General features: G+C 42.4%; 1 protein-coding gene across 1 annotated transcript; it reads right to left on the bottom strand.

Moving 5' to 3' along the window:
• Positions 1-10,728: 10,728 nt before the first annotated feature.
• LOC125900912 (otolith matrix protein) lies at positions 10,729-26,492 on the bottom strand. The gene is made up of 9 exons (XM_049596195.1): positions 26,179-26,492; positions 25,902-26,038; positions 24,253-24,355; positions 23,930-24,115; positions 21,069-21,243; positions 18,558-18,625; positions 13,802-13,986; positions 13,281-13,452; positions 10,729-13,107 (listed from the first exon to the last, which is right to left on the bottom strand). Exons 1-9 carry the CDS (start codon positions 26,300-26,302, stop codon positions 13,097-13,099), a joined length of 1,161 nt encoding a protein of 386 aa, XP_049452152.1. The 5' UTR covers positions 26,303-26,492; the 3' UTR covers positions 10,729-13,096.
• Between the last annotated feature and the right edge of the window lie 651 nt (positions 26,493-27,143).

The raw sequence follows: 27,143 nt of genomic DNA, 5'->3' as shown, positions 1-27,143 counted from the left end.
CCATCATAATATTCCTGCCGATGAAGAGGTAATAACCGGCATTATCCTGATAATGAAAACGACTGTTAGGCTGAAGATTAAAACTAAACAGTGATAACAAGGGACTTCATATTTGGGAATTACAGAGAGCAGAAGGAGAAATCGCTGCTCCTCTCCCCCCCTCGCTGTTTCCTTTCTCTGATGATGTCCTTGTCTCTTCTCCTTTACCTCCCAGTTCATCCCATTTACTAATCGCCTACTAAATGCCTCATTTTGCTCCCTATACATCATTTCTTTATGCCTCCTTTCTTAACCCCATCACCCTGTTAGTCACCACCCTGTCTACTTTCCTTCTTTATCTTCTCCTGCCTCCTTTCCCTCCAAGTTCTTCTCCTCTCTTAGTAGACATCCCCTCTTTTTCTCCCTAGTTCGTCCTTGTCTTTTATCTCTTTCCTTTCCTCTTTAACCCTCCTAATTCCTCCTCTCCATCCCTTCCGCTTATCCCCCCTATTCCCGACTGTTTGTCCTTTCCCCCATCTGCTCATTCTTCATCCTATTTGTAGAAATCCTCCCAGCTCCTTCCTCATTTTGTCTGCTTATTCTCTGACAATCCACCTGTTTTTTTTCCCCTTCCCTCATCTTCGCTTGTTTGACAGCCCACCTGCTTTACCTCCTTATCCTCCCCAGCTTTTTTTCTCTCTCTTTCTCTCTATATATCCCCACCTCCGTAGCAGCGAGGAGCCCTGTCCGTTTATGAGGGGGAGGGAGACGGGTGGGGAGGTACTGGAGGGAGTTTGAAGAGTTTTAATGAGCCAGCGCTCACACTTATGACAGGACGGGTAAGTGATGGAAAACTAATCTGTTTGAGAGAGAGAAAGTGTGTGTGGATGTACATATGGGTTTCTTTTTTCGGGGGGAAATGTGTGTTGTTTTCCTGAGAGAATTCACCGGCTCACCAAGCAGAGACATTTTTAACTTGCGCAATCAATATGAGTGGGTGCGTGTGTACGTAGTGTGTGTGTGTGTGTGTGTGTGTGTGTGTGTGTGTGTGTGTGTGTGTTACACTGATGAATGGCCGAGCTCTTAATGTTCTCAACCACTCTGTGGACTAACTAGACTATTTAATCACCCTCTCTCATCCCCCCCACCGCCCGCCCTCCCGCCTCCTCCCCCTCCTCCTCTCTGTTTTTGCCTCTCTGCCAAAGCTGAGTGTACTGCTGAGGTTAGACAACACTTATTGTACAATACATTACCCCTGTGTGTGTTTGTGTGTGTGTGGGAGAGAGAGAGTGTGTGAGCATTAGCACTGCATCAGTCAGTGTCCAGCCTGCTGGCTCGTACACCTGTCGGCTCGTTATGGAGCACAGGAACAGATAGAGGTGGCACACAGAGCATAAATCTAACACACACACATGCTGCATGCACACACACACACACGCCTACACACATCCTTGTTATACTTGTGTTGACTTACCCTCACTCTCTAACTTCCCTTAACTCCCCCTCCCCCATCACCGCTAATTGTCTGACTGCAGCCATTACCTTAACTTTCACGTTTATGTGTGACACTTAAAATAACCGTTCTCCTAATGAGGTTCAGTGAGGGCTGCTCGCAAATTACTCTTTGACCGAGACCTTATAAGACAGTGGACATACATAGATAGCACACACACACACACACACTGAGAGACAGGAACACACACCTTGACGACTGCACCTGCAATCTACCTGAAACTGGAGGTGGGTGTTGGCACGCAAGTAGATCGCTTTCTGTGTGAATAGGCATGCGTGCATGTGAGTGAGCCTGCAGCAGTAATGAGCACTGGGCCATGGGACGCCCAAAGGCAAGGTTCCCCAACAGGGTCAGACTCAAGGGCGTCTGGCACTGATCCACGCGCCCACCTACAGTACACACACATAAAACATATTGGACCAGCAGACTGCAAGCTGATCCAGCACCATTAAACAATGTGAGGAAACACATGCTTTTTGTTCATCGCACCCACCCGTCGTGTTTTCTCTCATTCTGTCTGTCTTCTCTCTCTCGATTTTTACACACACACACACACACGCACACACGCACAGTGAAACACCCTCTATTCGTCCCCAAACGAACGAGAGATTCACGCTTCACTAGCAAAGACTCTCAGAGTGTAGGTTATTAATGAGAGCATGTCCTAACAACATTACAGAGCTACTGCCCCATGGAGAGGAGAGGAGAGGAGAGGAGAGGAGAGGAGAGACAAGACATAAAAGAGAGGAGAAATAGGAGAAATAAAGGGTTAAGGAGGAAAGAAAAGCGTCAGGAAAGAAGAGACGGTTAGAGACTAGATGAGAAAAGAGAAGGAGAGGATATGATGACAGGAAAGAGACATGGGAGAAGAGGAGAGCAGAAGCAAGAGGAGTGAATGAGAGGAGAAATGATAAAAGAGGAGATGCGAGTGGAGAGGAAAATGAGGCGGACAAGGAGGCGAGAGAATGCCAAGAAAAGTGAAAGGAAAGAAGAGAGAGGGGCAGAGGAGGAAAAAAAGAAAGGACAAGAGACGGGACAGATGGGGGAGACAAGAAGAGGAGAATTAATTGGGAGGTGGAGACAAAGAAAGGACAGGACAGGTGGACATAAGGAGAGGTGAAAAGAGACTAAGATGTTTAGGAGAGGAGAGAGAAAAAGAGTGAAGAAGAGAATAAACAAGGGACCATCTTGAGATGGGATCAACACAGCTGTGATACAGCAATCCACAACTTAAAGGTCCAGTGTGTAAGATTTAGGGAGCTATAGTGGCATCTAGTGGTGAGGATTGCAGATTGCAACCAGCTGAAACTTCTCCTGGTTAGAATTCCTTTAGTGTTTATTGTTCAGGAGTTTTTCTGTCTCTTCCTCTCCAATTAAAACCACTAAAACACTGAATCAAGTTACAAATGAATTTTTCTCCTACACTGTTTGGCGCATCACAGACCAGCCACTAACCCAGCACCTGCTAACATGTGTTCAACTTATTTCTGATCCAGATATACAGGAGGTTTTCATCAGGAGCCAAAATATCTGCAGAAGTCTCCTCCTCTCCATAAACAACCCACTGTCATGCTGAAGTCATCGAAATCTAATGCTTGATCAGTGACTTGCGGCATCAGACACAGACGAAAAAAGCGTTGGCATGATATACGGCTGGTTACCTTTATAGTTTGATGGCGCCCAGTGGCATCACATGGAAACGCGGCAGGGCAACAGCAAAAATTAGGCGGCAAAAGTCCAATGGGGCGATAGGAAGGTGTGGTGGACGGGTCCAGCAAACACCGACTTTCACCCGCAAGAGCAGTGTCTACGTCACCTGAGATTCTAAAGCCAATCCAATCCTCTTTTTTCCTAAACCTAATCATGTGTTTGTTGCTGAAGGAAAAAAAAACATCAATTTGTGGTGTTGTACCAATGTAGTGTGTTTATTTTGAAAGATTGATTCAAGATTGATTTTAACCTTTTACATTTAAAAATATCTGTATTTTTCTGATGGTCCTCGTCTTGGAGGGGCTTCTAACCATGGTGGCTGATTCAAAAACACAAACAGGTATCTAACTTTCTAGAGCCAGTGTTTGGTTTGTCTGTTCTGGGCTACTGTAGAAACATGCTGATCTCTGTCTAAAGCAAGGAGTATACTTGCTGCGTGGCCAAACGTACACGTACACGGTGTGCTGCACCTGTGTGTATACTTGCTGCAGCGCGGACGTTCGTTGATGCAGCCAAAACGCCTGATACTGATGGTCTCCACTAGGGGCAGACCGCAGCACTCAGACACAGAGGTAGCGAAAAGCGGAGAAGGCGGTGACATTGTATTCCCGGATAAACACAAACATGGACACTCTCGATGAAGAGGAGATCATAATTTTATTGCTGTTAAGATCTCGGCAGAGGAAAAGGCGTCATCTCCACCGCCATCGGCGATGGTATGTAAATTATTCACCGCCATTGTGATGACCTCCGACCTCACGTTCACAGTCTCTAGCTATACTTCGCACGAGCGCCTCTAGTGTTCATGTCAGTATTGCATCTCACGTATGCGTCACGTTACCTCGCAGCAAAGTGTGTGGGTTACGCGCCAAATGACCGCAAAATACGCGTGGCAGCCAAACGTGCGCGAAAACTGCACGCACACGCATTTCGTGGAGTAAGTATACTTTAGCCATTAGAGGACGGAGAATGCTGTCCCTATGTAGCTATAAATGGCTCATTCTAAAGTAATAAAAACACAAAGATTCTTATTTTCAGGTGATTATACACCAATGAAAACACACTTATTATATTACATTCCATTCCTGCCAATATATCCCCCGAAATCCTACACACTGGACCTTTAAATATAATTTCAGACAGGTTCGTAAAGTGGCGGTACCACACCCGTATTCGAATTCTGCCTTCATTTTGAACCCAACTACACACCTATAAAGTTTTGTGACTGCATCTTGCACGGCTGCGCTCAGACAGACATATAAACGCTTGGCAAAATACTCAACAGCACTTCTGTGGTAGTTTCTGGCAGCAATGGGTGTCAGCAGGGCCATGACAACACACACACACACACACACACACACACACACACACACACACACTCACACACACTCACAGACTGTAACAATACCACTGTGTCGACTAGTATTAAAAGAGAGGGGAGGAAATAAGTAAGAGAGAACAGGAAATGAAAGTGGGAAGGAAAAGGAGAGGAGAGGGGTTGAGTTGAGCATAGTGAAGGTGAGATCAAGAGAGGAAGAGAGAGGGTGTAGGTGAGGAGAAAAGAGGATAACTATGAGAGGAAAGGAGAGGGGGACAGATATGAGAAAATAGGAGAGGGAGGTGGAGGATGCAGAGTTGTGATGAGAAGAGAGGAGCCTCAGTAAGTGTGCTATTTGGATGCCCCTGTGGCATTACAGCAGTTATATTGGAAAAGTCATGATGGATGTGCTGCGTACTGCTGAGGAGACAGTGCCATCTAGTGATTGGTCCCTGAAACTCTGTCCTTCAGTGAGAACCACTGAGCCCTGCACCCCTCGTGTCACACTCACTCTCACCTACACAAACTGTACTGTAATGCATAAACATCCTCCTCCCCGCCGCTTCACACTCAAACAATCTGCTGCTCGCGGTCATTTTTCACCCCAGCCTGTGTGTCATTACGGAGGCAACATGCGCCGTCACACAAACTGAGCGCAAAAACATATTTAGAATTGATAGCCAGTCTCGTGAGCCTCGCCATCTGAGTGTGTGTGTGTGTGTGTGTGTGTGAGTGTGTGTTTGTGCTGCTTGGCTTTTATTGTGTAAGTGATCTGGGGAGCGTTATGGGAGCAGAGCGATAAGCCTGGTGTCACTGGCGTCTAATCATACTCCATGTTCCTTATCGGCTCCAGGCTCAGGAGACGGAATGAACTGTGGAGAGGGAGAAGAGGAGGAGGAGGAGAAGGAAGAGGGGAAGGGGGATACGGTGGGAACTAGAGATGGAGGAAGAAGGGGAGAGAGCAAGAGGCGATAGGGGAAGAGAGATGTGGAGGAGGAGAAAAAGTGGAAGATGAGAGAGGTGAGGGGGAGTAGAGGACATGAGAGGGGAAGGAGTAGAGATTTAAGGGTCTGCTGCACTAAAAGCATATAAAGAACCAATGCCAAGCCCCGTGTCCCGACTCACCTCACCACCCACACAGCACAAACCCACCTTGTGTAAGAGGATCTGCTTCTTCAGTGCAACTTCCCACTGAGTGCATGTGTGGGTATGTAGCCTGCGTGTGTGTGTGTGTGTGTTGGGGTTATCAGGAGTGCTAAGGATGGGTGGTAATTGAATAATGACAGTAACGCCTCTGATGGATTACCTGTCAGTCTTCCCTCTTCTCTCCCTCCATCACTGTCATCCCTCTCTTCTCTGCCGCTCTCGCCTCGCAACCTCCGGTCAAATTGTCTCCCGTCCCGTGCCGTCACCCGTGCCAGTGGAGATAAAGACACCCACAAACATGCAAGATGACACGCCTGCATGGGTTCGCACACACAGCCACTCTGCAAACATGCATCATCACACACTTTTATCTGCATGTTAGTGTCCACAAGGAGTGGAAGAAATATTCAGATCCGTAAGATCCACTCTGAAATGTGTTTTTCTTGTGATTAACACCCCCTAAAATTTCTGACCTTGACTATACTGGCACGTATCTGCGCAAAGTTTGTCACTAGAGAGGTGTTTTCACGTTCATCCACTGAAGGGGGCAACATCTGTTCCCTAAAGTCTAAATTTTAAACATACACAGGGCGTGAGGCGAAGGCATGATCCCCCCTTATTTTGCTCATTGGCTTACCCTTAGTGCATTCGTAAATCCAATCTGATGTTCCACGTTAAAACAAGAGCCCTGTTGTTTGAGGTAACAGAGCGTTCTATTTCTATGTGAATTAACGAACCATTAAGTTAATCATATATTCACTCGGCCTGGCACTCTGCTGCTCCTTTTTCCCAGATGGAGTGCCCAGAGTATGCTCTGCTGCTCCGAGATTGTGGTGCTCTGAATAACTGAACAGTTCATTCCAACAGTGCTCTAAATTTACCAAGCAGCAACCTCCAGGGATGACGAGTGAAGCCAATGCGGAGGTGCCAAAAACTGCAGTTCGTTGAATGGCCACATGAGGCAGGCTCCAAAAGCGAGTCAATCCCCATAGACGCCTATGTTGGAATGCCCAACTTTACAGCAGAAATAAACATGTTTACAGCCTGGTACAAAAAACAGTTGTGGTCTCTATAGCTAATTTCCCTTTTCATGACCACTGTGGGGAGGGTGATTTTTTTTATAACTCATCCGTTTAAATTTTATTAAGGCTTAAAGTTGGGTATAATTAAGGGCGTGGTCTCTTTGAGTGACAGGTGGCACCATCACGGGTGGCTAACTAGCTGCTGGCTGTCTGCTAGGCGTCATCTCAGCTAATTCGCAAGTCATTGAACCTGACCTCTCAGCCGTGTTTGTGCCTTTTGGATATTTTGTTTCATGAGGGAGCTAGCACCAAGCAGGAGCAGGAGCGGGAGCAGCCAACACCACAGGGTTAGCCAAAGTAGCGTAGCTTGTTAGCCTAGCTTGTTAGTCTTAGCTAACTTAGCAGCTTTGAGCGAGGTGGGCGTGTTTAAGCAACCAGGCTTCATTTGGCCCGCCTCTTTGCCCATTTTTGATTGGCCGGGAGTTGGGCGGAGTCAGGCACTGCCAAGATGGCAACAGCCAGAGCCGCCTACTTTGGGCTTCAAACCCGCTCCTCAGAAACCAATGGGTGACGTCACATTGACCACGTCAATATTTTTATACAGTCTATGGAATTAATGAACGGTGCAGTTTGTGCCAGAGTGCGCTTTCAACCCCTGATATTCTTGCCCATACCCTAACCAGTCTCACTTATCCTGCCTAAACATAACCAATCCCACCAACTAAGGCAACGAGCACTAGCCATTCAGAAGGAGAGTAGGGCGGGTCATGCCTTCGCCATCTCACGAAATAAAAAATGGCACCACAGACAGGCTAGAGTAGGTACATCACTGATACAGAAGTCAGTCATTGTCTTAAGACCCGTTTCCACCAAGCAGTACGGTATGGTCTAGTTCAGTTCAGTGTGCATTTTCCCGTTTCCACTGTGAAAAGTTGTGGATGGTACCAGTGGAACCGTTCTGTTCAGTCCCCATTTTTGGTCCCCCCTCTGTTGGGGTACCTAGCACACAGATCTGGTACTAAAAGGTGGAGCTGTGAACACTGCAGTCTGTTGATTGGTCGATAGAGGACAGTCACTCTGCTCAGGGCTGAGTTGTGGCTGGTTTTGAGGCTCATGTAACCACTGTTCATACTGTGGAGAGGTTTACATTAGTAAACTGTAATTATAAAATGAAAGGATGTTTTGCTGCCTCTTGCAGCAGCTGGAGTCTGAGGAAAACGAATTTAATTCACTGGTCCGACTGTCGGCAACTTTTAAGATGGAACTTGTAATGTTACTCAATGTATGAGCTGACGACAACAATCCATCAGCACACTTTAAATTTCAATGTGACAACTTTGACCATGCCATTATGCACAGTAGTGTTTCCTCCCGCTAAGCTCATAGACTTTACACTGTGATGACCTCATGTATTTTTAAATTACTTTTCTCAGCTCCAAGATAGTTTTACATATATGAAACCTCCATGGCTCAAAAATTCAGAATAGAAAGATTCATACTGACCTTGTCTGCAGTTCGTGGTGTCCTGTCAAGAGTTTCAAAGACATGTGTTTTACAGTGGTGGTCTATGGGGAAAATGGGTTTTTTTTCATTGCAATACCGCAAGTGGCCACCGGGAAACAATTGCTGCAAAGCTAATCGGATTTCCTAGGGGCCTGGTGTATACAGATATATGGGATATACACTGTTTTTCTGGTCTTTAGAAATATAACCATTCATGTATCCACTTCCTCCATGCTAACCCATCTACCTAGCAGTACACCCACCTCATCATCTGCCATGATACCATCGAATAAATGTAAAAGGTATGCTATAATATTTCATTTTGAAATGTAGCGGAGAAGTAGTAGAAGTGAAAGGGCAGGAAATGATGATACTACAAGTATGAATACCTAAAACTGTACTCAATTACCGTGCCTGAGAGAGACTTTATTGTTGTAGCTTAACTTCTATTGGGTAAATTAATCTATAATAGTGTATCATGTTTTATAGAATAGTTTTTCTTTTGTAAAATCTGAATACCGAGCTGTCGGATGAAATAAAAAGTAAAACGTTCCCCCTTGACATGCAGTGAAGAAAAAGAAGTGGCATAAATGGAAATACATCAAAGTACAGTTTTGAGGTCAAACTGTAGTGTGTGTTTTTATTTGACTTGTTCATGATTTTTATACGAGGTTATTACTGTAAGTTTGGGGGAGTTCGGCTGTATATGGTTTGTTCATCTCTTTACTCATTTTTTACACTCTTGTAATCTGTTTTTATAAGTGCAAAATTATTAAATTACGAGTCAATTTCCACCACTGGCATTACACACTTTCCTCTCTTGCGAACCCTCGCCTCCAACTTGAAGGCTTTAAGGCCACATTAGTTGTTTTTATTTGTGCATTACAGCAAAATGGCCAGCAAGAGGGCTGAGGATTGAGAGCGATTGCAGCACTCTGCTGCAATGCAGTTTAATCTACAGTATCTGCTCGCTGCTAAATGGTACTCCTCCGTCACAGACACAGACTTCCTCTAAAGGATTAATGTTGTAAATGAGGTGAAGCAGTGCCAGCAGGGGCATTTGGTGCACGCTGAGCAGAAGTCTGTCTCCACGCCGAGCCCACCTATGAGGATTTTGTGTCCCTGATTCACCTGTCTACCTGGGAGGTGCTTCTCTCCACCTGAGTGAGCACCTCTGTATGTAGGTCTTTGTCTGTGTGACCTCCATTATTTTTTCGACTTCTCTACGTCCTAATTCCTCCCCTCGTTCTCTTCTTCCTTCCCCAAATGACCGAGAGGGAGCAAACAGCCTATTTCTGAGTAAATGAGTGTGCTGAGAGCAAGAGGAAGGAGTGCGAGATGGACCAAAAGAGATGATATCGAGCATAATTCATTTCCACACAGATATCATGTGCCTGTTCCGGGATAATTAGAAGTCAGCTAGAAAGGACCAGAGAGGATTATTTTCTTTATCATCATTCATTTAATTGGTTGAAAAAAAAGAAGATTTGCAGCACTACATTTTTTAAGCTGTGAGGAGTATTTACATCATTCGAAGCCTGTCGGACAACAGTAGAAACAGCACCAATGGTACAAACCAGAGTTGAATTAGTACAACAGATATGCCTTTTACCCTTTGCAAATGAGGTGCAAAATATCGCTCCTCTCAAGAATTATGGCGTCTTCAATCATGCACATTCACACTTGGGGAGTTCTTGTGACTGTTTTATTTCAAAATGAAGGCATTAGGGTTTCTTTCGAAGCAGAGTCCTGCAAAAACCTGCATTAGTATCTGTTGTATTAGCTCTAACTCGTTGGATTTTTTGCAGTATAATGAGGTCAAAGACCACAGTTTGACGAGGAGAACTTCATCCGGTTTATCAGTTTATTGCCGAGCTCTGTGGTGCAGAACGGGAGAGAAAATAATAAAAGTGGAGCCGACAACTAAAGCCCAGAATTACAGTCCGTTATATATTTTACAGTACATGATTCAGTAGGTCAAGTGAGGCTTTAAATGAGCTTCTGATCTAAGCGTGATTCTGTAATTACGCTGCCTTAAACATGTCAGAAAAATAAATCTTTCAGAGCACATTCATTCAGTAATACTCTGTGACAATTCTTGATGATATCACAAACTGCCTCAGACATCCTCCTGTTGGTAACTTATCAGTGTCTCGCTGGTATTATCAATCTTAAAGTATAAATGATAAATGGTAGTAAAATGCAGCAGGAGTCCTTTACAGCTTAAAGCAGGACAGACAAAGTGGGTATAAGAGAGCACATTTTGGGAGTTGTTGTCACAGATGAGAAAAATATCAAGGCTTTTTAAACAAAAAGACTCACTCAGGGGTCACTGGAGGCAGCCCAAGCCCTAATCCAGTTTCTCCTTTAACTGTATAGTGTAACAATACACTGCGAGCTGGCATCGTCCGGTCCACCATACCAGACGTGAGAAAGCAGTGATCCAAAGTCCTAAGCTATACAAGCCATGGGAAAGCAGCAATCCTATCAACACACTAACACATAGGCACATAAACATACACACACATGCACACACACACACACACACACACACACACACACACACACACACACACACACACACACACACAGTTTTTCTCACTTGCACACAAACAGTATGATATGCCAGACTGCCAATTAGGACAATAATGGCTGTGGGAAAAAGTCTATACTCACACACACACATACAGTAACTGAGACGTCTAAGCTCAGAGTTAATAGCACCCAGTTGTTCAGTGCCAGAGACAAACCCTGTGGGAGGGAGGTGGGGGGTGTATGGGTGGTGCTGAAGCTCAGACTAATGCAGCACAATTTCTAACAAACAAACAGGGTAGGAACTCTTAACAGGGCTTTTTTTTGTTTGTATCTCCACTAAAATCTTTATCAAAATCTTTTTAAAGAGCTTTAAAAAGAGACACAATCTATCCATAATATAAGAACTACAAATGTTTACTTGCACTTACGTTCTATTTTATGGTTTTCTATTTCTTACCCCTTTCTGCCAAGTGTCCTTTTTAACGTAAGCTCAATTTTAGGGACATTTTCTGAAGTTTTTTGTAGCAGATTAGCCCCTCTTAGCGATATCCAGGCAAGCCGCGACAATAAAATGTTGGCATTGTACGTTTCTGCAAACCACATATCTGTTACCTTTGTACATTTATCAACACTGACACATTCTCACTACGACCTCGTCACATTTGGACGATATGAAAGGTACCCTGGATGTGTTGGTTGTTGACGTTCTGGGACGCTGTCTCAAGTTCTGCCTGTTACATGCATTGTCTTCTTTTGAGGTACACTTCTGTTTGCACAGGAAATGTATGTCGTTACAACACCATGAATTGAAGCTTTTTTCCTTCAACAACAAAAACACATGGTTGGGTTTAGGAAAAAAGAACAGGGTTTGGCTTTAGAATCTTACAGGACACAAACACCGCTCTCTCAGGTGAAAGTCGATGTTTGTTGGACCCATCTGCCCCACTTAGACTTTTGCCGCCTTAACTTTCAATCTTGTCCAGCCACGTTCCCCCGACGCTGGCGGGCACAGTTAAACTACAACAGCAACTGGATGAGTATCATGCCGACATTAAAGAGCACCTTTTGTCGTTGGTTTCTGACGCCACAAGACACTGCCCAAGCGCTGGATTTCGACGACTTCGGAGTGAGACTGGGCTCGCGCTGACGTAGTTCAGGATATCCAGTTCCGTTGGCATCGAACATATAAATGAGAGTGTGTCTGGATGATCTGTAATTATAAAGATAAGTTCCTAAATATGGACCTATTTGTCAGATTCTCAACAAATACTGGAGGGCTGAATCAAAGTGCACAGAAAAACAGGTACTGGTTTCAATTATGTGTTTTTGGACGTTTTAATCTGGGGTGCCGTAAGCCTCCATTAGGTGGAGTTGTGTTGCTACCCCCTCTCCCCTGGGATCTCCGCAAGTGATGTGAGGACTCTAAAACTTCACCTCAGCCTCCCTCAGCATATGGGTGAGTAGATAATGGCTGAATTTTCATTTTTAGGTGCACTATCCCTTTAAGTTCCCAATGATGTTGTCAAAAGGCTTGAAACAAACAATGTAGAATGCTGAACTGGCAACCACACTGCACAATATTGTCCGCAAGGAAATATCAGATGCATTTGACACAAAGTTGCAAATTGTGAAAGAACTAATTGCAAAATGAAGGGTGGAGAAATGTGAAGGGAGTTTGGGATCTCTTGAATCCTTTGCTAATGACTCAACCAAACAGCTTTCACAACCCGAAAAGGAGCAGGAGATTTTACGAAAGGAGAACATTGACGTAGTTCAGATTGCATGCTTATGAGCTGAGTTTGTCTTTAGGAGCAGGAGGGGGTGGTGGAGCAGCCACAACAAAACTGGGTGTTTTTAATGACAGTTCTGGAAATTTCCAGCTGTGTTTGTGACGACCACACCACATATTTTAAACCAAAACATGTTTTCCTAACCCTAACCAAATGGTTTTTGTGTCTGCACCTAACCACACGTTAACCACAGTGTTGTCACATCAAATTAAAAATTAAAATGTGGAGAAAGGAAGTTTCAGCTTGTCCTCGACATATGAAATGTAGAAATGTAACATTTGTGGTTTGCAGAAATGTTCATTGCCAGTATTTATCTTGGCGAATGGATTGCAATGTCCTCCCCGCCAGCCAGCACACTAGAGTGAAGCACTAGGTGCAAGAAGGACAAGGACATAATAACAGAGAATGGGTGGTGAAACGCAGGGAGAAAACAAACACAAGAAGCAAAGAAAAGAGGATGAGAGATGGCGAGACGGAGTGGCAGAGGGACACAGATGGCAGCGAAGGAAGGCAGAAGGGGAGGACGGAGACGGAGGGATGGGATGGAAGTTGATGTGCTGGATGTCTTCCTCCTGCTCCATCAGCAGAAGCCTGTTGGAGGGAAAGCGCAATAATGAGAACAGCTGCAGTGGACACACACACACACACACACACACACACACAAAGGAGAACACACTCCTCCAGCCACTTAGCCACCCGTTTCGTCAGCAGATCCACGTAAACACCCTTTTTACACACAAGCAAAAGCACACCATCACTCTTACCCTCACACTCGAAGGCCTGCAGCATGGTGGTGTAAGTGGGGCCCAGCCAGGAGGTGTAGCTACCCAGAACCCTCTGCAGGTGGTGGGTGGCATCACTGAAGAGCAGATCGGATTCACCATAACCTGCTGAGCTGAACAGGCGGAAGCCCCCGGTGGCGTTGCCAAACGCATTCTGCAGGAGGGAGAAAGTGTGTGACAGGACTTAATGCATGCGGGCATGCATGGATGTGCGTTGGCGTGCACTGTGTATGTGTGTATGTGTTTCTTTGGGTTTGTGTGTGTGTGTGTAGCCAGGGGATCAGCACAGGACGTATCAGTCATCCTGGCGTCTCCCACACACACTCAGTAAGGAAGGATGGATGACAGTTTAGCAGAAACCTGCGCTCTGAGACGTGCTGATCGATAACACCGACTCCACAGAGATGAGAAAGACGTAAACACACATATCTGGAGAATAATACACACACACACACACACACACACACACACACGCAGCTGATGCAATTTCTGTCCACACCCACCTGTAAACGTTCCAGGAACTTCCAGACGCGACACTTGTCCTCCAAGCGCACCACAACAGCATTAGCAGGGACGGCTGCCAGGTGGCATCGCTCAAACTCGTCCAGACCTGCCTCAGTTCCATCTGGGCACAGCAGCTTTAGGTCCTCCAGCTCCAGATCCAGAGCCCAGGACTCCTGGTTCTTACCTGGGCAGCAGAAGAGTGAAAGTGTGTCAGATTTTATGTCAAGACCATTCAGAACACCCATTCAGAGAAGCAGCATTATCATGTATTAGAATATAAATTAAAGAGACGATATGCAACTTTTTACAGATCAGAAATAAAGTGCAGCATTGCTCACTTGACCACCTTCAATAAAACCCATCCCCTGATGTTAGCAAGCCTTTCAAGCTTTGGATTTTCCATTTGCCGAGCCATTGTGAATGGGGCTCGGGGTGCTTTCACACCTGCCCTGTTTGGTTCGGTTTAAGTTCCTTTGCCCCCTAAGTGTGGTTTGTTTGGGCAGGTGTAAGCACAGCACTCAGGTGCGCACCAGAACAACCAGACCGAGACCTTCTTGAAGAGGTGATCACTCTGGCGCGGTTTGTTTGTGGTGAGAACGTGTTGTGACCTGGATCTGAACCAACTGCAGTCACATGACACATTGTTTGGGTTAAACATGAGCATGTTACAGTCCTGGAGGATTATTAATGTGCGCCTCCTCCTGTACTGCCTTAATATGCACATTCAGCACATCCAATGCATCAAAACATTGTTTTCTAGTTGGAGCCGCGCCTCGTTTTCAAACTGTATGGTTTGACTAAAATGAACAATGACAGCAATATAGTCCACGATGAGCAGCGCTAAAATCAACCTGCGTAGTTGTCCCTCCATTGTGACATTAGAAAGTGTCACATTTATCTTGCAAGTGTACTCTTCTTCAATGTTTGGTTTACTTCCTGGATTTTTCCTGCATGGAAATTCTGACCAATCAAGAGCAGTTTTCTCATGCAAGGCATTTGATCTGGTCCTCTTGTAAATGCTGCCGTGAGAACACGAACCAACTCTAGGCAATTATACAACTTTGTGACAAATATCAGTCCCTGATTCAGACCAAAGCAAGACAACTCTAGGTCTGAAAGGATCCTTAGAACTGTTCGGAGGGTGGGGTCTGCAAAACCAGAAGTACATGAAAAAAGGTGCAAGGAATGGATTAAACAGCGTGTGCATTTGCTCCAGCGTAAGCTCCAAATGTTAGCATCTCGACTAACTAGCTCACTACCTTCAGTAGCAACCTTATCCCCAATGGCAAGGGGCATGTTATTAGCTACTACATTATTTTTTCATTTTTTTTCTTGCAGTTTGCAGTATACCCATCTATCAGCCAAAAAGCTATTGGAATATAAAGGAGAGTATACCCACTTCCTCCTTGGTGTCCTATCCATCTACCTAGTAGTACACCAACTTCATCCACTACCATTACATCACTGCCTTTTACAGTTCTCTTCTTCTTCTTAAAGCAGCCAACATTTCAACCAACTCACAGAGTGTTAGCACAAGAATTAGTTTACACTAGCCTACTTTTGTTTATCCGTCTGAAACTGACCCAGGACTGTAATTGTGGTTCGGTAGCAACACTAATGTTGCACTCACATGGAATCGGGCAGGCGGCAGACGGCAGACGGACAGTACTGTCAGATGGCATGGGAATAACAAACAGTCTGACAGAATGGCAGGACGGCAAAATCAAACCCCACATATGATGCTATGTTGCGATGGTAATGCTGTACTGCTACAAAGAATGGAATAAAATATATTAAAATGATATAGTGTCTATTATTATATTCAATTATTCTAGTTATGTCCACTAATTGGCCAGATCGCCCATGTTTTCTCCTTGTGTTAGGGAGCTACGTAACATCTGGTTGTAAAGTAGGAATTAGGACAACATCATGTGCAATATTATTCTTCAGTATCATGATCACTTGTCAGTGTAGTGCTAGTGCAGTATCATTTTCTCAGCCATGTGCAGTACAATGGGAGGACCAACAGAGGCGACTGTGTAGTGCAGATCTGCTGAGTCTGGTAGATCAGTCTTCAGTGTTATAGATGCAAACTATTGGAGCTCAGTACCAAGTGAGATAAGACAGCTTTGTTGGTTGTACATTTAAGATGATATCATGGCTAAAATCAGCTCAGTCATGTACCCATCACACATGGACTCAAACTCTTGACCTAACATTATGGAATCTTGTTACATCTTAATGTTGTAGTTGTATTGTTGTTGCTGTTGTTATTGTTGCATTGACTTGATGTTGTGTAGTCTTGCTATTGTTATTGCTGAAGCCGTTGTATCATGAATATGTTCTATCTTGTAATTGTGTTTTTTATTTAATAATGTCTTTAAGCAGAGGAATTTTTATCTGTTTCCTGCCCAGGGACTAGAGATGAAAATTAGCTGTGCATTGTCCCTGTTAAATGAATAAAATATGCTACTTCTCATTGTTATATCATATTCAATATAACATTGATTATCAAACTCTTTTCTCCACCTTTTTAGTTACTCTTGTACTTATCATACTCCTGTTGTTACTCTATAAGGCACTGGTTTTTGCTTCTGCTCCTTGAAAACATGTCTATCTTGTATATTATTATATCTTATTTGTATATCTTGCCAGACATTTAATACTCTGTTGTTTCTAAAACTGGGCCCGGTGAGTGACCCTGATGTGCAGACCCCACTGTTGTCTGGTTGTTACTAGTTGTGAATGTTAAATAGTGGTTACTGTACTTAGTGTAACTGTAGTACAGTGTAGTTGAAGTATTTTCTGACACAAGAATTTCCTTTGAGATAAATTAAGTTCTATTGAATTAAATAGAATTGAACTGAGATTCTATCATGGAGGATGACAAAAAGGTTAAAGTATATTAACTTTGGAAGGCAGTGCTGTGTACCTTTACTGTTGTTGGTATTTTCTGCTGACCTTACCTAATGTCACTGTCCTGCTCTCGCCCACTAAAATGACACACAGTTTGCCACCTAACATCTGCCTGATTCCTTGTGAATGCAGCATAACAAAGGCTCAGTGAACACTTCTGTGGTTACAGCTGCTGGTTCGGTACGACCTATATCCTCCTGAGACCCTGTGTCCTCATATGAGGACATCACGTTTTGGGTTTACTTGACCTTATACTTCATTCTACTTAAGTTAGACCTGTTGTCCTCATTCGTGGACATTTTCATGTGCCATCTAGTGGTAGTAAGAGCACAATACACTAATCCATGTAAAAACAAGATGGCAGCCATCTCTGCCAAGTCAATCCGGACACAAAAGTGGACAAAATACAAAACCTGATCACATTTATGATTAATACTATTTGTAGTTTGATATGGGAACAAATTTGACCAATTTTAACAACAGTTAAAAGCTAAGACACTGTTGATTAGGAGGTACTCGTTTGAAGACATTGGCATTTTACTATCATCTTGTTTTAGGGCATTGGGACGTCATTGTCGTCTCATTTGAGGACACTGGAACTTTATTATCATTGACAATGTTTAGTTTGTTTATACTTATCGGGTCCTACTGATCCCAAAAGCTATTAGAAATTAAAAATGCACACCAAACAAAAGCTCAAGTCTCAAGTGGACAGAGTTTATGGAGGCTAATTTGAGATATGTGTTGCAATGTAACCTGGAAGAGTTTCTCAAAAAATGGTAACATTATAAGTTACTTACATCATGTGTTATATTGTTTGTGTCATCAATTAAAATTTAAGATACCCAACAGCTCAGTACTCAGTAATTAGTTTGAGATTTGATCACTCAATTATTGCTAAATTAACATATATTTCAAATAGTGTATTTCTCATTTAGAGCTGGGAGTGTTGACTTTATATTTTCAATATTTCACGTTTTAATATTGAGAGATTTGGTTGGCCAGCTAAGAGTTTAAAAGCACACAAACTCCCATTTAGCCAAACAAATAATTAGAGACAAAAATAAACCACCTTGAAGCTACTTTGTGTCTCTAGGCAACAGCACAGACCTCCTGTGTTTTCTTGACCTCTGTTAATTGGTCTGACTCTGGACATTTCTGAACCATATGAGAAAGCATGCTTTGTTAAACAGCTACAGTGTTTGTGGAGCTGGCGTCAAACTGCTCCTTCTCGGCTGCACCGGCAGAGTCTGTGTAGCGTGACTGTGATAATGATCACCATTAATTTTGGATGTTGCCCAAAGCGGAGGAGCAGATGCAGCAAACAAAGAATTAGGGCATTTCTCTACCGGACGAAAATGTCTGAACCACTGCCTGTCCCTTCATGTCCGTGTGATGTCTGCGTCTCACTCATGATCCCTTTTATTTTTATCTTTCTGTTGACCTCTGTCTCACAAAGACACATATCTGTATTTATATTTCATCATTGCTGCTGTTCTTTGTTATTATCATCATTGTTTTTCATTTATAATGCACTGACTGACTGTCTCATCTGGTTTTGTAAAGTGTCCTTGGGTGACTTGAAAGGCACCTATAAATAAACTGTGTGATCATTATTATATCATGTACCATATAAACAGCAATCTGTTCGCTGTAATCTGGATGTCACACACTGTTAAACATTGTGAAACACTGACATCCTGTGTCGTCACACGGAGTAGCACCCTCTCACTCTCTGTCTGCTGGCCCTAAATAACCTCATCATGCATCATTTAAATTATAAAATTATATCATTATATAACCACTGGTGTTTTCCTTAAAATACACATTAACACCGACCGTCCAAGTTGTCAAAGACTGTCGTGTGTTTGACGAAGGCCACGTCCCCGAGGTTCTCCGCCACACACCTGAAAGAAACACACATGAATAATGGGACTCATTTAGTCTATAAATAGATGAATAAAGTGGAAATCAGCACACTTGGGAACGTGTTATTGTAACAGCATGACTCTGGAGATCATAAGTAAACTCCCTCTGCTGCCTATTGTTGCACTTCAAAAATTAATAACAGCCCCTGTAGCTCTTTTATTCCCATCTCAAACACGCTGAACTGCTGCACCAACTGTTACTGTGTTACACACAGTGATATTTGTGGATGTAATCACGCTGTTGTCTGTGATTATGGCCTGTCAGCAATGAGTGAAACTCACATTTTATAAAGAAATTGCAGCAAAGAGGAACTGACAATTTAAGATGTTTATGTTTACTGTCTGTTTTAGAGGGACAATTCACGCCATAATCGAAAATTCCTATTTTTAATCTTACCTGTGGTGCTGTTTATTAGTCTAGATTGTTTTGGTGTGAGTTGCTGAGTGTTGGAAATATCAGCCGTAGAGATGTCTGCCTTCTATTCAATATAATGGGACTATGACACTTGGCTTGTAGTGCTCAAAATATCAGTCGTATCACCACGCAGGATCAAGTGTGTATCTACTCATGGATGAGAGATTCGTCCTTGTGACAGCACGAGATGTAAACATTAATGATGTCCTCTTCAGCTGAGCCGTAATGTTAGCTAGCTCATAGGTGCTAGGCAGAGGTGGGTAGTAACGAATTTCAAATAACGCACAAGTGAAAAATTAGGTTTTTTAACCATTTGCAACCTGGAGTGACGTCACTTTTCTCGTGCTGCTTTCAGATTCAATTCAATTCAATTTCAGATGCCTTATGCAAGAATTCAGACCTTTAAACCTTGATCAAATTGGTGTGATTTCTTTGACAAATATGGGGGAAAAGGCAATGAGCAACTTGGTAAGAAATGTCCCACAAAGTGTGGAAAATAAAGATAGATTTAGGATTTTTTTTAAAGGGAAAAAAGGAAAAGCAAGGGAAAAACTGTATTTGTAATTATTACTACATTTTGAAATTATGTCACAGAATTATTAGAATTTTTAAGCACCCTTTAAAGGTCATTGCCTGGTTTGCTTGTTTTTAACTTTCTTTCTTTCTTTTTTCTGTTTTTCAGGGGGGGTTTTTTTCATTTTCTTGTTTTTAATTTTCGTCTTTTTACTAATTTCTTGCTAATTTTTTGGGGTCATTTCCTTTTTCGTGGCTCATTGCCTTCTTCCCATATCTTTAGGTTATTGTTAGCTTTCAAGAACAAGTACTTTTCATGTTCTTTTTTGTAAACTGTTCTGCTCTTTACTCAAGTATGTATTTTAGCCAGTAATCTACTTTTAACTTCACTGCATTTCCCCTTTATACCTTCGTTACACTGAGTCTGCTCTAAATGCGATGACAGAGGGGAGCACCTCTGCTGCAGATGACAAGTTTCTAGCTGCCTTGAAGAAAAAGAAGCACCACCTGTATTTTGACCATGATCCGATGATGAAGCACAAATCCAGAACCTAAAATCTAAAAAAGACTACAGCTACATGATGAAGTGCATGCAGCTCCCCCCTTTTGAAAATTCCTCTTCTAACTTCCGCAAGCAGATTGAAGTGAGCTGCATGAGGTGAAAATGTAGTTAGCTAGCTATGGTTAGCTTTGTTAATTTTTCAAGTGTAACAACAGCCAGTGCTGTTTGTTTGTTTGTTTCATTATTTTGCTCTGGCCAGCACATTGAAAAGAGTATAAAAATGGAAAGTAACTTGTACTTTTAGTAATTTATTGACCAGGTAATTTTTTACATTTACTTTTTACTTGAGTTATTTTTTATTGAAGTAAATGTACTTTTACATGAGCATAGATTTTCAGTACTCTGTCCACCACTGGCATAGGCGAGCTAGCAGTAGATGCCACTTCCCCCTGTGTCATGATAGAGTTGGCAGGTGTAGTTTGGTAGAAAGAAAATAGTTCTTACATGAAACTGTTCACAACAAGGTCTATGGATTATCTTGAGTAACCAGGTCAAGGTTTCTGGAAAGAGACATTGCTGTTGAGTTTTTCAAATGTATTTTTTTGCCGCTTTGAGCACCACAAGCTGAGTGCCATCTAGTTCCATTATATTGGAGAGAAGGCAGACATCTCTACGGCCGATATCTCCAACACTCTGCAACTCACACCAAAACATCTCGACCAATAAACAGCACTACTGCCCCTTTGATAAATGAACTTTCTGTCTGGCACCATCATGTTACATCATATTCATTGTGTATTCTCTGTATTATTACTGTCATCGCTCAGCTTTTTACAGGCAGCTTTAATGACTGTTTTTTTTTTGGAGACAGTGGGCTGAGACAGATATAAAGTAGTGGGGACACAGAGGCAGAGGTCGTAACAACTACTCCACCTCCGGGTGCCATTAATACATTACTATTATTTCCCATGTTATTAGAGTGAGTGTTGTACCTCAGTGCCCCCGCCTCTCCGTAGTGCCTCTCTCTGTGGTTGTTGGCACAGATGTGTCTGTCGTTCTCGTCTCCTATGCACGCCTCACACAGGTTCTTGGGGTTGTTGCCTCTCGGGTCATGCTGGGCGTCCTTAACACCTGGCACACAGCTGTAACCAAAGAAGTTGCCCACGGCTGGTGGAAGAATACAAAGAGTGAGTTAGAGGGAGAATAGGAGAAGCTAAAGGAGATCATTCGTGTTTTTAATTAAAAGACAATGCTCTAATTAGACACTTCTAACTTATCCTGCACTCACCTAGAGTTAATGATTTCAGGTCTATTCAAGACAAGTGGTGTGATCTATCATTAACTCTTCAAGCTGAAACACTGAATTTATTCATCAAGTACAAACACATTATTTGGATATGTGATTAGAAATTAGAAAGGTTGGTTACTTTGTCAGTTTTCTTTGCTTTATGTGACAGTACACTGAATATATTTGGGGTTTGGATTTGACAGCACCTTGGCTAACAGTCTTTTATATACCAAATGATTAATTAATTAATTAATCATTTGGTAATAAGTATTAATCTGTAATTTTCTTATAAAGAGTTTTTATTTTGTTATATTTTGTAGTCTACAGTGTTAACTGACATGTCAATAATGATTGTTTTTTTTCCTGCCTGCTGCAATATGACGGACATATGCTACATTTGTTGTTTGTCCCTTGCACTCGCCGTAAGTGGTGATCGAGCTTTTGCGGTCGTAACACCTACATTTTGGGATGCTCTGCCTGCTCCCTTACGATACGCTGACTCTGTGGTTTCTTTTAAAGCCAGCTAAAAACGCACCTGTTTGAAGGAGGAGCTTGGGTAATTTGTATGAACCAGAGCATTACTTTTTCAAATTTTATATATTGTTGTTGTGTAGTGTGAATTCTTCTTTTTTTATTCTTGTGTGTGTGCAAATAGTTTTGCTAGTTGTACTCCTTTCACTACGTGGCTCACGTAGTCACTTTGTCTCTATGATTCATTTCTTGAATTTCTTGTATATTGTCCTTGTGAAGCACCTTGTGACCTATGTCTGCAAAAAGCAGTATATAAATAAATTTTACTTACTTACTTACAACAATGGAAAAAAACATCATAAGATGGTAGCTAATTTAGAGAAGAAATTTGGCTTTATTCTATATTTTTTTTTCTTTTTTTTGTTATGTCAAAACCCAGCCCAGTCGCCAGAAGAAAATGCTGGCATTGTATGTTTTTGCAAACCACAAATACGCTACATTTGTACACATCACATCAACATTTCTAAAGTGACATGATATATGAGCTGACTTTGTCCCATAGCACCTATAGCAAGACGCCTGCCAACCTGTGGATCACTGTGTGAGACCAACAAACATCAAAACTGGTTGTTTTTTAGCGTTTCATCGCTGTGTTTCCAGCCGGGATAGTGCCATGAAAAGCAGTTGGTTTTTACTAAGACATCAACAGCTTCTCCTGTCATGCTCAAGCCACCTAAATCATAACCAAGTGTTTTTTGAGCCTATCCTAACCACACGTAAACCAGCATTGCTGAAACGTATAGTTTCAACATATCTACTTGTGTAATAACGTACAAATGTAATATAAACATGGTCTGCAGACACTTACAATGCCAACTTTCTTTCTAGCCACTGGGTTGCAAAAGCCAAAGAAGAGGTAGTCCATCTCTCAGTACTTTCCAATATTACAATATTACTCTGTGGTTCTTGGCCCCAAATGGATTTGCTCCTACTGAGGAGGGAAAATCTTCAAAATGGGTCTCAAATCTATAGATAGTACTTTTCTAAATCACCTGGGTCATGTCATTTGTAGCAAAGAGTATTGAAATTAGAGCGAATATTGCTATATTAATGTTGTAGTGACTATTTACAGTAGCAAGACTCAAGTCTTGGAACAAGAAAAACAGGAAAATATTTGTAAATTGAAAATAATCTTGTTAATAGCCTTTGTTGTGTAAGGAGCTTGAGTTTTCTATTTTATTCCTGTGTTTTTTATTCCCTTTTTATTTAGTTTTGTGGGATATGTGACACATGGTGCACAGGCTGTTGTCAGTTATTGAGAAACACACTCACAGCTGATTAATTCCCTGTGCACACCTATAAAGGGCGGGGCAGTCTCTATTGAAGCTCCTTGTCGGAAACAATGGTGTTGAACACTCTTGACGAAGGTCCAGGAGGACCGTAACGTTAGTGTTATTAATAAGTTGTGAAGCTGAGCAAGAGGAGTGTGCGGGATTTTCTGTTCAAAGACTCAAGTGATATTTTCCACCACACCAGCATATGAGACAGTCGGATGTGTGAACACCTTTCTTCAAACAGTAGCAAGACTCAAACTACAGTGCCCGTGTTTCTCACATTAGAAGAACATGTCATCTATAGAGCAACACAGTGGTTTACTTATATGTTGTTAATGGTTTCTGAACAACACTGCAGCTCTGTGGCAAAGAAGGTTAAGATATATTAGACTTTAGATACAAAGACAATATTGCCAGCCTTCTTCTGCTCCGGCTTGGTTTCCTCTCCCTGTCTTGAGGAAATTGCAATCTTACAATATGTCTTTCTGTTCATTGTTTCAGTGAATGCACACACACACACACACACACACACACACATTCACAGAGACAGATGCACTGTTCTTTAACTCTTCTCCTCTTACCTCCAGTCTCCTCCATCCCTTCACTCTCCGTTCCACATCACTACTTCACCCTTCCTCCCTCTGAACCTCTCGTATAGCTTCCACACACACACACACACACACACACACACATACACTCATACATCCACTCACCTTCCCTGCCTCCATCTCTCCCCTATACCCATCTCGTTTGCTCTCACCTTTGGGGAAGTTGCACTGCTCCCCTACGCTGATTTGGGAGGTGTTGACCAGGTAGCCAATAGGAACCGTCCACCCCACCGTGGTACGTATGCCAGGGTGACAGGAACTGCGCTCGTGCATTTCCAGCAGGGACAGGTCTGATGAGGAGCGACGTGCCATTGCCACCACGTAGTAGCTAACACCATCTGGAGGAAGCATGTGGGAATAATTTGTCAGATCAGGGGAGCATGGGGAAAAAAGAAAATGATTAATAAAGATACAGACACAAAGAATAATGTGTCCGGCAAGATGAACATACTCAAGGCTCAAACCTGTGACTTACCCACTCCGTTGTGGGACTCTCCTGCAGCCAGCTCCAGGCCCTGGCAGAGGCCAGCAGCGTAGATGTCATCTGCAAACATGGAGGCTGCGTCTGCCGTCCCGTTCTGACAGAGACACATTTATTTTGTTAACCCACTTGTGCCCAACGTCTATATTTAGTATGATGAGGAGAAAAAGCCACAACATTTGCTCTGATTGGACGAAAGTCTTGAAATGTGGTACAGACACACTTTGGGCGACCATTTAACAGCATGACTTTGACATTTTTTGATCACATGAAAAAAAAAAAAAAAACATTTGTCAGACGTCAAAGTCAGGATTTTTGTAAATGAGGAAAAATGCAAACACTTTTTTAAACATCTTCCATATAAAATAGTTTTTATACTGTATATTAGTATTGGCAAATACAAGTACAGATTTTAAATATTAGAAACTGTTTCGATACTCATTTTTTCCAGTATAGATAAGCTGTTAGAAGCTGCACTTGTTCTCTCATCATAAATGTTTGCTACAGTCATTCTGTTACAAACCAAGAAAGAGAAGCTGTTGCCATCATGTTATGGTCTTGTTATATTTATTTTTTAAATAAGAAAAAATAATAATTTAATGCCCTCAGTGTCAGGTTTTCCCATGGTATCAAAAATGGTATTCAATTTTGACATTTTTCAAGGTATTATATCAAAGTTAGAAATTTTAGTGTTGTGACAACACTACTGGAGATATGTGCATATCTTATCTTGATATTCAACTTGTGATTTGTGCTCCGAGATACAGCCATTTTCTTATCACAGTATATTTAGTGTTTCGGAACATGGGACTACTGTTGTTTTCCTAAAATATAATGAAGTAGGCTAAATAAATAAAAACAGTAGTCCCACATGCCCACAGACTAAATATAGCATGATAAGAAAAATTCATTTTCAGCCAGTGTTTAAGGTTTAACTAATTTTAAGAATTTCTTCAGATGTGTGCTAAAATTAAATTAAAACTAAAACTAATTTATAACTAATTCAGTTTACTATTTATTTATTTAACCCATATTTCACCAGGTAAGTCCCGTTGAGATCAACAATCTCTTTTACAAAGAAGACCTGGACCAAGACAGCAGCACGCAAAAAGTTACAGCAAACAACGACACAAGAAAATTACATAAAAGATGCATAGTACCATGTAGAAATATTAGAACACCTACGCACAATGACAAGACCCGACTGATTCATTCATCCTTATTAAACTAAACAATTCAATTGCACATACAAATGTATTAAATGACAAAAGGGCACGAGTTATTCCAAATTGTCTGAAATGGCAACAAATATTCATGCTGCTTGTTTTGTTCGTTTCATGCAGCTAGAAATATTTCACATGACCTGTAGATTAAAAAAAATGTTAGACTTGTTAACAAAATTACCACAGATAAATTACAGAAATGTCTGAATAGCAAAATGTGACCAGTTAATGAAGATATGGACATTATGAGATGGTATAAAACAAAATCGTCCAGATTAACTGCTGAAGATCATGTGGAATATTTAAGTCTATAACCTCACCAACACCAACAAAAACTCTTTTTTTTTGAGTAATTTATATAGGTGACAATAGTCATGCAGACTAAACATTACACTTCCACATCCCTTTTTCTCCAGGTACCTTGATTTTGTCTATACAGTCTCTGGTGTTCAGGCCGCGGACACATTCCAGATGTCCTCTAATATTCCGAGCTGTAGCATTCCCGGCCAAATCCAGACACTTCTGCTCTTCAGCGTCAGACAGCACGCACCAGGAGACTGAAGAGAACAGCGAGGGAGAGTCGAAAATTAAAGTGAGAATATAATAGTGTAGATAAGAACACATACACTGCACCTGCAAAGCTATACATGTTAATGACAAGTCTGTTCAACATTTCCTGCCGTTATTTTGGATGTACCTGTAGTTTTTGTGTTGGTGACACAGCTGACGGACAGAAGCGGCAGAAGGAGGAGGAAAGCTCCAGGCAGTCTTCTCTCTAGATGCTCCATGTTGACTCTGGTACGAAGCCTGCTTGGGTCCATCTGTCTAATACAACAGAGATGAGGAGCAGGTGGATTTCATTGAAAAAACTAACTCTGCTCCCCCCTCCCTCTGTTGTAACCTGGTCCTGAGTAAGAAAGGGGAGAGAGGGTAAAAGGTGGGAGAATGAGGCAGGTAGGCTGACTGTGGAAGGAAGAAAACAACATTATTCCTCTATCCCCTCCTCTTAAGTCGAAGTCCTCGGTAGATAATCCTTCCTCCATCTCATGATAGCAGTATAGCGTTTCCACCTCCAATTATCCACTGAGACTTATCCCCAGTGGAGAGGATAGTGGTAGACACACGCAGGCTCGGAGCAGTTCAGGTCACCTGGCACAGAGTGTTGACCCGGGGTCTTTAATTAAAAAAGCTTGGGACAATGTGTCTCTGTGCCGGAGCTGTGCTCGTGGAGAATAGATACTGGCTGGGTCTTGCTCCGACTCACTGGAGACTAAAGCCCCAGGTAAGCAAGAACAAACAGCGCTGGCTATTGTTGGCGGCCACGGGAGCCAGTGGAGGAAAACATATCTGCTACTTGATACAATTCTCCCTTTTCTGTCTCTTTGCACACACACACACACATTTTTCTGTACAGCCACAGAACCAAGAGTCAAATAAATCGAAACTGGCAGAGTTTGTCAAACAGTCAACTAAAATGAACTCATCCTCTAATCCACCTTTTAGTTGCAGTGTTATGGGATGGCAGACCTGCATGGCTGCTCAGGAGATGAAGGGCCATCTTAGTTTTCATGAGGGTCTTGAGAGAAGGAGAGCTCGTTGTTGGGGGAGGCGGTATATGATCCTCAGCATGCATGGGTGACGGGGCAAGGAAGCACAAGCATT

This window comes from Epinephelus fuscoguttatus, linkage group LG14 (assembly GCF_011397635.1).
Source record: "Epinephelus fuscoguttatus linkage group LG14, E.fuscoguttatus.final_Chr_v1".
Lineage (NCBI taxonomy): Eukaryota > Metazoa > Chordata > Actinopteri > Perciformes > Serranidae > Epinephelus > Epinephelus fuscoguttatus.
The sequence above is the reverse complement of the archived record's forward strand: the minus strand, read 5'-3'. Positions and strand labels throughout refer to the sequence as shown.

What these genes read in the sequence shown, in the direction of transcription:
- LOC125900912 (XM_049596195.1), bottom strand. Translation starts at nt 26,302, where the DNA reads ATGGACCCAAGCAGGCTTCGTACCAGAGTCAACATGGAGCATCTAGAG. An exon ending in ACTGTATAGACAAAATCAAG is followed by an intron (nt 24,356 to 25,901) that starts GTACCTGGAGAA and finishes TGTCTCTGTCAG; the next exon opens with AACGGGACGGCAGACGCAGC. An exon ending in AGTCTTTGACAACTTGGACG is followed by an intron (nt 13,987 to 18,557) that starts GTCGGTGTTAAT and finishes TCTGCTGCCCAG; the next exon opens with GTAAGAACCAGGAGTCCTGG.